Source organism: Protopterus annectens, chromosome 2.part1 (genome assembly GCF_019279795.1).
Source record: "Protopterus annectens isolate FY-2018-M chromosome 2.part1, PAN1.0, whole genome shotgun sequence".
Classification (NCBI taxonomy): domain Eukaryota; kingdom Metazoa; phylum Chordata; order Ceratodontiformes; family Protopteridae; genus Protopterus; species Protopterus annectens.
Window position 1 is genome coordinate 718888869 of NC_056729.1, and position 12363 is coordinate 718901231.

Below are 12363 nucleotides of genomic sequence, written 5' to 3' on the forward strand. Positions count from 1 at the left end.
TGGAGTGGAATAACTGTTGCTGTGCGCCACCCTGTGGGCACATAGCCTGTGGAGAGGCTGAGTTTAAACAGTGTGTTTAGCTAAGGGGTTAGTTCATCTTTGAGCTCATGTAGGACTCAGCCTGGGACGCCGTCCGGTCCCATTGATGCTGTGTTTTTGGCTTTGGAGAGGGCTGTTTTAACCTGAGTGTCTGTGATTTCAGGGGCACTACATTCCTCTGGTATAGTTATGGGTCCTTTTGGGGATGAGAAGGGGGGTGAAGTTTGCACTGAACCTGTCTGCAAGGATGTTGGCTCTATCGGTCGGTTCAGTGTATTGTGTGCCATTCTGCACTAACTCTGAGCAGATCTGAGAATTGCCACTTAGATTCTTGACATAGCTAAAGAATGCCTTGTGGTTATCTTTGGAGTCCATGGCAATTTTTCTTTCGAAGCTAGCCTTGGATGATTTTACGAGGGAACGTAGTTTCTTGCTGATCCTGATCAGGGATGTCTTCCCTTCTTGGGATTTTACTCTTTTCTGTACTAGTTTCCTCCTTCGCTTGTATAGCTTGTTTATGGTAGGGGTCCACCAGACTGGTTTCCTTTTCTTGGAGTAGTGAGTCTTGGTTTTGTTTGGGATAGCATGATCCATGCATTCTTGTAAGTGCCCATAGAGTGCATTAGTAAAGGATTTTGCAGCTTGGACAGTGTTATCCTTTAGCATGGGGGTTTGAAACTTCCCACTTCAGTCTTAAGTAACGTGAAGTTTGTTTTTGAAAAGTTTTTCACGGTGGTTTCTTTTACCGGCGGTAGTGGTGGAATGTGGATATCCAGAGTGATTAGTTTATGGTCAGATCTAACCAGCAAGGGGTTGACCTCCAGTATGGAACACCGGTCACCCATGTTGGTGATGACCAGGTCCAATATGTTGTCACTTCTGGTGGGGGTGTTGACCAGTTGATCCAGGGAGTTTGAGTTTATAAATTCTATGAAATGTTGGGCAAGGGAGTTTGTACTTGAGTAGTTCTCCCACTTAATGTCTGGGTAATTGAAATCACCCAATATCAGGGTGTTTGGTAGGACCTTTATGTTTCCCAGTATTTCCAGGAATGCAGAGTGGGGGTCCTGGGGCATGGTGGGTGATCTGTAGCAAGCTATAATTTGAATAGCAGTTTTGCCTGTTGTTAGCTGCACGTGGATGATCTCTGAAGCATCATGCTGTGCCATTAACCTGGAGGTGTGGTTATCCTTGATGAATATGGATACTCCCCCGCCTTTTGTATTTCATTCCGGGTTTTGTGGCCGAAATGTATGGTATGAGTTGTAGCCTGGTAGTGTGGGGGTGCTCTCTGGAGCCTTAAACCAGGTTTCTGTTACTGCACATCTATCGATTTTCTCCATACTGAGGAGTGCCTCAAGTGTGTGCTCATTGATATATTCCTGCTGTAAGGTTTTAGGAATTACCACATTTGGACTATTCATGATGATTCCATCTTCCATTGTGAGCTTGTCTCAGTAAGGAAAATACTGCTGAATATCAAGTGGTAAACTGATTTGTCTTGCTGGCCATCCATGACTGATAATGTTCTTCAGCTTCTGGAGAATTGGGTCTGAAGCTGTATGATTTCTCAGTTCATGAAGCCGTGCTGACGAAGAATTTCTGACTTCCATGACTTCAAAGGCTGTTGTTTCATTTTCATGCTGTTCTGCCATTTGCCTGGGTGCACATGACAAAGCATCAGCAAGGTACAAGTGTTTGCCCTTTTTGTAAACAATATTGAAATTGTACTTTTGCAATTTTGACATCATGCGTTGCAGTCGAGCTGAGGCTGCATGGATTGGCTTTTTCAAAATTATCACTAGTGGTTGGTGATTAGTCTCTATTTGGATAGGTCTGCCATAAATATAATCATTGAACGTCGAACATGCAAACACTACTGCCAAAAGTTCTTTCTCTGTGCATAATGCATCTCTTTTTGAGTTAAAGTTCTTGAGACATAGGCTACTGGTATGCCTTCTTTGAAAACACGCTGCTCCAAGGCCGTAGTCTGAAGCATCACAAGAAAGAATTACTGGTTTGTGAACATCATAATATCTCAATGCGGATGGACTGGCAATTTTCTTTTTCAGGATATAAGATGCTCTTTGGTGTTGTTCCATCCATGACTAGTGTATATTTTTGAACGTCAACACATGTAATGGTGCAGAAAGTTCACTTAAGTCAGGGATGAACTTTCTTATGTAGTTGACCATACCTAAAAAATGTAAACAAATGACCCAAATAAGTAACTTCTTTCAGCTTGAATTTACAGTTCTGAGGATTTTAAGATTTTCTTCACATGCCAGTCTAGAACTTTCCAGAGATTTCTTTCATGTTCGTTTTCACCATTGTCTCCAACAATAATGTTGTCTACTGTAATAGCACATGGATAACCAGAAAAAAGTGTTCCATAGCATTTTGAAGGATTTCACTGGCAGAACTGATTCCAAATGGCATTCTCAAAAATCTGTGTCTACCAAATGGTGTACTGAATGTAGTTAACAATGAAGATTTGTGATCCAGCGAAATTTGCCAAAAAGAGCTTTTTGCATCTAAGACTGAGAAACAGTGGAATTAGGCATGAGGGCAGCTACCTCTTCTACTGTATGCCATGGATGATGAGGATACTTAAGTGCTTTGTTTAAATCTCTTGGATCAATGCATATTTGGATATCATCTGAGCTTTTCCTATAAGTTATGACCATGGAGATTACCCATTCAGTCAGTTCTTCTACCTGAGGATGGACACCTATATGTACCATTTTGTCTAGTTCTGCTTTTACTTTACTCTGCATTGCTACTAGAATCTTCTGTGTGGGTCTGACAACTGGACTTACTTCATGTTTTAACTTCATGGAAGATGTGACTGGAAGTTTACTAAGCTTGTCTTTGAAAATATCAGCATATTCACTAAAATAGTCTGTGTAAAACTATAACTTTTGTTCATACTTATATGGTGAACCTCTTTATTAAATGAAATCATTCCTATTCTCAGACTGTCTTTGAGGCTTAACAGTGAATGCATGTGTCTTTTGTCTACATAAAACTGCAAGTCATACCTGTTTCCAGCAGAATGGCATGAAAGGACTAGTGCACCATCATTTTGAATCTGTTCACCACCATAAACAGCTAGTTTTCACACTTTGCTGAACCAAGTTTTCACCAGCTTTTACTCCAGCAAACATTTGTGCTGATATAACATTGCACTTGGATCCAGTATCTACTTTAAGCTCTACAGGTTTCCCATTAATTTGTTCAGTGTGAAATGTTTAACTCTTTGCTGACAACTGATGATCAACTGTAGTAACTGTTTCATCAAGCACAGAGACACCGTCAACATAGAAAGCTTGCTCACAGCTTTTGGAGTTTGCTAAATTCTCGATATGATTTACTTGTGTCTTTGGATATTCTCTTTTAATATAAATCTGCAACTTGTGAAGCTTTTAGAAATTATTCCATTTTTTGCATTTATGACATTGCTGACCAAACGCTAAGCACTTTTCCTGTTTAGGTTCATGAGTGCCTCCACAATTGTGACAGTTAACAATGAGGTCGGATATGGCTCCCTTTGGTTTATATTTCTTTTCCATCTTAACTTTCTGCTGTACCCTGTCAACATTCTCACTGGAAGATACTTCAAACATGCTGTTCTCATTCGTAAGCATATTTGTATGTTTTTCTGTAAGCTCAAGTATTTAACAAATCTCAATGGCTTTTTTCAATGTTAATTCACTATCTTGAAGCAAAATCTTTCTCACTACATCATTATTAGCACCACATACAAGATGGTCTTTTATCAACTCACCTCTAAGATTACCAAATCTTCATGATTTTGCTTTATTTCTTAAATCAGTAGTATATGCAGGAATAGTTTCACCAGGCTTTTGATTTCTTATGTGTAATTTATCCCTTTCCACTGTAATATTTGTTTGAGGATTACACATTTTTCTAAATTTATATTTTAAGCACTCAGTGTCTTCCAATGTTTCAGCCTATATTGCAATATGGCGGTTCTCCCCCTCCCCTGCATATACAGCAGGTGCATACCCAAATGAAAGTTCTCACTCAATGGCTTCTGAGCCAGCTAAATTGAGAAGTATAAATACTTTTGTACATGTGTCTTTATCAGAAAATGTAGCCTGTATGAAAATATATTCTTGCTCAAACACTCGCCAATTCTCTGCAATATTATTATCAAAGCAGCGGTTCAGGTCCGTGATATCCCTCTGCTGTAACAACAAATTTCTTTCAAATATAAGTATAGACCTAGAAGTAAAAAAGATATAAAAAAGATACTAATAATGCCCTATATAAGCATACAATAGACTGTAATAAAGCTATGTTCCTGTTTTTTGTACTAGAAGTTATCCCACAAGAAATTAGAGGAGGTGATTGGGAAAATATAATTGAAGTTAGAGAATTATACTGGCAGCTAGTATTAGAAGCTAGCAAAAAGCCAGGATTAAATGAACATGTTTCTATGGTTCCTACATTAAAATTAAGAGCAGCTAGATTATGAATAGATTTATATATTATTGACAAAAATATCTAATTTTAATATATATTTTTAATAAATTTAAATTAATTTTTAAAAGGTTTCACGAACTAATGTAAGTTTTTAGAGGAAGTGTATTAGTGGAGATGAGTGAAAATATGTAGGTTGTTCCTTAGCTGGTTTTAATTAATAGTTCCATTATGTATTAGGAATGTATAACACTTGTACCTAAAATACCTGATGGTGTCATTTAGATACATGTTAATTATGGCTTGTATATCTGGTTTTAAGTATATTAAGTTTTTTTAATATATTTTTGTATAGATAATAGAATTTTTATGTTTTTAGAAGGAGTATATGTAATAATAATGATGCATTTTATTACTGAATAGGTTTGTGGTTATATCAGAAAAGCATGTAATTTGTACATTACGCCACTAGATGGTACCTTTTAGCTATTTAGCTATTTTATTATATTATTTACTGTGTCCCTGAATTAGGGTATAAATTTGCTTTTTTAACAGAATAGCATGTAATCTGCACAATACGCCACTGGATGGTGTTATTTAGCGATTTAGCTATTCAGCTATATCTATGCATTGTGTCCTTGAATTTGTTTACAGTTTTATATGAAGCTGAGTGAAGCTTCGTTAAATAAGTAAATGATTTGGTTTAAATATGGTGTATAAACATTTCCTGCAGCATTGTGTTCTTTCAAGATATTGTTTTTTTGAAAATATTGATCTTAAAAAAATATCTAAGGTAGAATGAATTAATAATTAAATTGTATTCTCATGCATTTGGAGATGCTCAAATGGTTGTATAAATGTATTTAATCATCCAAATTAATTTGAAAGGACTTCAGTTAATTAAGCGGATGCATTGGTTGGTTAGGTACTGTCACAAGACTATATAAAATAAGAGTTTGAATATTTCTAGTATGCTGATGAAGTTACATTTGTGATGAAAAACGCAGAGAAGTAGTTCAGCGTTTCTTTGTGGATTTTAGTGTTTTAGTGGTTGTCGGATACAATAAAGTCTATTCCTGTTACTCGTGGCTCCTAGTGCTTCTATTCCTTGTTGTAGTGAAGTAAATTTGTTTGAGGCACTGTGTCTTCCAGCCGTTGGTTTGGTCAAGTATAAATACTTTTGTACATGTGTCTTTATCAGAAAATGCAGCTTGTATGAAAATATATTCTTGCTCAAACACTCGCCAATTCTCTGCAATATTATTATCAAAGCAGCAGTTCAGGTCTGTGATATCCCTCTGCTGTAACAACAAATTGCTTTCAAATATAAGTATAGACCTAGTAGTTATAATTATGCCCAACTGCACAAAAATCTCGCCAAAAATGATTTATTTTAACATTGCAGATACCTCAAACACTCCGGTCACTTCAGACACTTCGAAAAATCTTAGTTATTGTGAAAAACATTGTACATTGTGAAAATGTTCAGATATTTTAGCTTTTTTGAACATTTTAAATACTTTGGAGATTATTTCAAACCCTTAATGATTATGTCACCATTTCGAATATCTCAAAAATTATTTTGAACACTTCAAATTCTATGCCATATGTTTGGCAACTGAAAATCATTTAAAATGAATTTAAGTACCTACGAATAACTGCTGACTTGTTTGCATGTTTAAGCCTGGATATTACGCCACTTCTAGCTGTGTGTCTCATGGTTTCTGAGCCGCTTCAACTTTGGATCCCACTTCTGACACCATGTCGCATGTCTCATGTATTTAAATGAGACAGTAAGGCATGAGATGGGTTCAAGTCATTTATTGTACATAATCGCATCAGGAGCTGTAACAAGAACATATACCTTGAACTTTGTATATTTACTGACACACTCATTACTTCTAACACTCACATGTGCATCTCCATTCAAGCCTGCACTCACTCTGAATTACTATACAAAATGGCACTGACCTCCCACATGCTCAGTAACATATATGCACATGCTCTCAGACTATGGTGGCAGACTAGGTGGAATATACACAATGATCTACACTAACCCCTTTCATGTATACTTTCCCTGCTAACATTGGACTCCCTATATTTCTGTGGTATCACTGTAGTTGTTCTGTTTTTATTTAGGAGCTGACGAACTTGCATTGGATTCTACAACCAAACCTCTCAACCTCCTAGTGCAAGAAATCTGGACAAAAGCCTAAAATAATGGGGGGGCAAAGGCCCAACAATAGGGACAGATTTTAAAATATTGTTCTTATAAACATAAATTAAAGAGGTCATGTTAAAGTGCATTTTCTGAAGCATATTAAGTCTGAAATTCGATTACCTGTTGTTATTCATTAACTTTATTACCCAGAGATTTTGCCAGAAAAAAACACAAATTTTATGATAAAGAGATCAAATATATAAAGCAAAAATCTGGACATTCTGCAAAAATCTGGACACTTGAGAGGTATGTCTATGGCAGGTTTTTTTTTTGATAAAACACATTACTGTCATGGTAATATATGCATGATGTGATAGAACTATGCTGTACCACTGGTTATCTTTAGTTTGTGTTTTACCTTCTATCCATTTTGTAATAATTTTACTCTTGTAATGTTCATTACAATCTTGTCTGCACTTGCAGTTGGTCATCCTACAACACTACTCTGCCCAAGTAAACACATGTAAATCAAGTTAAAAATAAATAAATATATATTTAAAAAAACACTTTTTTAGCAATTATGGCTTATTGGTAAATTGAATAAGATTGTCATCAGACTGATGCAGTCTGCCTCAGATGCCAATCAGCAAGTGTTATTTTATACATGTTGTTAAATAAGAGAAATAAGCCGGAAAATACAGTGATGTCATATTACAGGTCAAAGAATGTTTTAGTGCCATCAAAGAAAACACTGAGATGATGTTTTTTCAATATGTCTGCAACATGTAGGATATTTTATTTATGAGTTGTCAGAAAAAGTGTTCTCTTACTACAAATGATATGAGCATTGAAGCATGATTATACAGTTGATGTTCCCTAATAAACGTTATCTTTTTCTTTTCTCCTTAGCTTCAGCCTGGATCCTGTAACTTGCTTTCAGTTTTCTCACTGGTACGGCCTCACATTGACTTTACTTTCCACGGAATCTTGTCACACATCAACACTGTTTTTGTACTGAGGAGCAAGGTAAGACATAGCAAAGGCCAAAATCTATACTTCTCATGAAGTACTGTGATTTTATATTAATACTATATTAATATTTACTATATATAGACATGTTAATTGATTCTCTGATAACCATAAAACAATTCAGGTTGAGATCTATACCAGCACTCATTGCATACAAGGAAGAAGAGCTAATCCTGGATGAGAGCATGTCATGTTATAGGAGGCCATTTCAGCGAACACAAAAAGAGTGAGTGCTGTTCATCAAAATTATTTTTGCTGACAGTGGAGTTTGTACAACCATGGAGTTGACATATATAAGACGGCCAGGGTTAAATTGTTCACCAAAGGTAGTTTTGGTGAATAGTTGTGTTCTTTTCCATTCGCCGAAATTACCTTTAATGACTCAACATGAATCCATCCTGGATAGGGTACTATCCATCACAGAATGTACACACACACACACACACACACACACACACACACACACACACACACACACACACACACTCACGCACACACACACACGCACACACACACACACACACACACACACACACACACGCACACACACACACACACATTCACTCACTCACTCACTCACTCACTCACTCACTCACTCACTCACGCACTCACTCACGCACACATGCACACACGCACACATGCACACACACACGCACACACACACACACACACACACACACACACACACACACACACACACACACACACACACACACACACACACACACACAACACATGGCACATACTCCTTTATGCAGGTTGTCACTGAGATGTAAAGAAAAGTGGAGTATGTGACACACACACACACACACACACATACATTGCACTGTAGTCTCTGCACTTAACAGTTAATGCTAGGTATACACAATAAACACACACACACACACACACACACATTGCACTGTAGTCTCTGCACTTAACAGTTAATGCTAGGTATACACAATAAACAATGAATTCCTGCTACTATGCATTGCAAATAAATTTATAGATTTTTTTTTCCTATATAGTTTCTTCCTATTCTTAGTGATTATGTTCCTTTATCAGTACTTTTTAGGTTACTAGTGTCTGTTTTATGTGGCATATATCGATTCCTTATGGTTTATTGTTTTAAATGTTTGAAGGAGTTAGATATTTACAAAGATTACTTTAAAGCCATGCTAGTGGTTCTTGTGCTGTACTGTATTACCAGTTTTTTTTCCAGTCCACAGATTTTATATTGAGGTAACTTCTAATGTTGTTGAATGGTACATGCTTGCTGGAGTTCTTCTCTTGTCTTGTGTTGGCTTTTGCCAGACAGTTATTTTGTACATCATTATTGAGTGATTCCAGTCTCTGTAATCTTTTGAATACAAACTCAGAAAAACAGCAACTGTAACTCTAAACCATAACATTAATATTAAGTGCAAGTCATACCCCAACTCTAACAGTAAATGCACTGACTTTCACAAGTGTTAAAGCAATCACATTTAACAAATTGCATTTCTTTTGGTGAATTATTCACTCTGAGTTCAACCAAAATATTCACTCATGATGCTGTTAATTAATTAAATCTTAAGTGAATCTGTCATACTGTATGGAATGTCTGTTTCACAAGAGACTGTTTGCTGATGTGGTAGCCATCTTTGCTGCAATAACTTCATTCTATCAAACTGTGTTTGTCATTAACTTAATAAGAAGTACTGCTTGTTTTGATTTTTTTTCTGGTGTTTCAGAGATGTAATAACTGTTAGAAATTCTGTAAATGAAAATTTACATCTTGGGTAGTCAATCTTCTTCTTCTTCTTCGTCTTCTCTTTTGGCTGTTCCCATTAAGGGTCACCACAGCAGATCACCTGTTTCCATTTCTTCCTGTCCTCTGCATCTTGCTCTGTCACACCGACCACCTGCATGTCCTCTCTCACCACATCCATAAACCTTATCTTAGGCCTTCCTCTTTTCTGGTTACCTGGCAGCTTCATCCTTAGCATCCTTTTCCCAATATACCCAGCATCCCTCTTCAGCACAGGTACAAACCAACGCAATCTCACCTCTCTGACTTTGTCTCCAAACCGTCCAACCTGAGCTGACCCTCTAATATATTGATTCCTAATCCTGTCCATAACAATAAAGTGACGTGTTTCAGTATTCTGCTACTTTCCTGTTTTGGATGGTCAGTCAAAGTAAGCATTTTTTTGACCCTGTAGCAGCTGGACTATTAGCTGCTGGCCAGTGGTCCTTCTCAGTCAGGGACCTTCCTGCTTAGTCTAACCTCCTCTGCTCTGGAACCCTCCATTTCTGATGGAAGAAGTTACTTTCTATGAGCAGATCAAGGAGAAAGAGAGGAGGGTAAAGCTTCCTGGCTACAGCATATTTCCCTCTGCCATGAAATTTAACTGTGTAAGGCCTTTGGATTTCCCAGGCACACTGAGTAACATCACAAAGCATGTTTTCAGTGATGTTGCTAGAAAGTCATGCCTGCCTACATGGGGCTGTACTCCTGCTTTGCTAACACAAGTAATAATTAACATCTGCCTTTTGTCACAGCTTCAGTCTTGTCAGTGAAAAATGTAACACGGGCCACATGCAGCACATCCCCATACTGTCATCTTTATATGTCTAGGTCAGTAAATGAGCCTAGGTGACCTGGGTTGCTGTATGAGTTTCATCACTGAGCACCACAGAACGCGCTGAAAAACATTTTAATCTAAGTCTATTATCCTTTACATTGATGCTAAGGAGTATGTTGTGTGTACTTTCATTAAAATTCTTATACTGCAACAAATGAACAAGCAGTGATTCTGTCATAAATTCATAAGTACTTATGATGCAGTTAAATGTGTTGATCCTAAGAAGCCCAGCCTTATACGATCATAGGATCATAGGAAGTTACTAGGCTATTGGCCCTGAGGCCCTTACAAGCCTAGCCAAGAATTTAGTCCATGCTCCAACAAGTCAGCACCCTATGTCACTGTCCAGCAGGGACAGAGGTGGAATCCCAGGGGTGAATTTTCTATTCCCCATCCACTTATTCAGGTTGCGCTTAAAAAGGTTTAATGAGGTACTCTGCTTTACATGGAGAGAGAGTCTGTTCCACAAAAGGGGGAGTCTCTGGGACACAAATCTGTCCCACCAACAAGTCCTATTGATGTCACAGACCAGGTTGAGATCACCCGTGTGGGCTACTCGAGTGGAGCTTGACTTGCAGATATGCAACAGTCCCATCAGGCCGGGGTCTGAGATAGCTTTATATTCCAGACAGAGGTCACCTTTGAGGAGTCTGTAGGAGACTGAGTAGAGGTACAGGGCTTTTAGTTGACCAAATTAAACCTCAAATGCACTCTCTCTCGAGGCACTCCTAAAAATGGAGAACACCTATGTCTGTGCAGTAACTAAGACCTGGTTCAAGACTCTAGAGAGCACCCCTGCAATTCCAGGCTACAACTCTTACCACACTTTTCGGCCACCAAACCAAGACTGAAACACTAAACGTAGAGGAGTGTCCATATTCACCAAGGATATTCATACCTCCAGGCTAGTTGCCCAACACAATGCATCTGAAATTCTCCAGGTGCAACTAACACTAGGTAAGACTGCAATCCAAATTGTAGCTTGCTACAGATACCCCACCATGCCCCAATATTCTCACTACACCTTTCTAAACATACTGGAAAATATTAAGATACAACCAAACTCCCTAACAGTGGGTGATTTCAACTATCCTGCCATTAACTGGGAAAACTACTCGGATACCAGCACCTTTTACCAACGGTTCTTGGAATTCATAAATTCCAACGCCCTGGATTAACTAATCCATTGTCCCACCAGGGGCTCCAATATCCTAGACCTGGTCATTACCAACATGGGAGATAGATGCTCCACACCAGTGGTCAACCCCTCATTGGTCAGGTCTGACCATAAGCAAATCACCCTTGACATCCACATCCCACCCCCACCCCCCAGTAAGGAAACCTCTCCAAAGCCAACTTCATGCTACTTAAATCAGAAGTGACAAACTTCATGGCACCCATGCAGATGGGAGCTGAAATTTCAACTGCTGAATCCTACACTAAGGCACTGTACGAGCACATCCACTCGTGCATGAATTGTGCCATCCCAAACAGAACCAAGACACTCTCCTCCAAAAAAAGGAAGCCAATCTGGTGGTCTCCTGCCATAAACAAACTATACAACAGAAAGAAGAAACTGTTGCAGAAAAGAGGAAAATCCCAGGATTCAAAAAACTCCCTTACCTGCCTCAGTAAGAAGCTGAGATCCCTCATAAAATCCTCCAAAGCTAGTTACGAAAATAAAATTGCCAAAGATTCCAAAGACAACCACAAGGCATTCTATAGTTATGTCAAGAATCTAAATGGCAATGCTCAGATCTGCTCTGAGCTACAACAGAATGGCATTAAGTATACTGTCCCAAGGATATTGCCAATATCCTGGCAGATCAATTTAGTGCCAACTTCTCCCACCTCTCACCCCCTAAAGGGCCCATCTCAATACCAAAATATTGCCAAATTCCGATAATTACGGCCACACAGGTAGAAACCGCACTCTCTAAAGCTAAGAATACAGCATCCATGGGACCAGATGACATCCCGGGCGGTGTACTACATAAACTACAAAATGACCTGGCACCTCACCTAAGCATCATGTTTAATCATAGCCTCACCTCAGGCTTCATGCCCATTGAGTGGCGCACA

General features: G+C 38.4%; 1 protein-coding gene across 1 annotated transcript in view; it reads left to right on the top strand.

Annotated features, from left to right (window-relative positions):
• Window positions 1–12363, top strand: part of GUCY1B1 (guanylate cyclase 1 soluble subunit beta 1) — a 1108262-nt gene that overhangs the window by 640580 nt on the left and 455319 nt on the right. The window contains exon 7 of the mRNA XM_044062441.1: window positions 7556–7672. Coding sequence (XP_043918376.1) covers window positions 7556–7672 — 117 coding nt within the window. The remainder of the gene's footprint in view (window positions 1–7555; window positions 7673–12363) is intronic.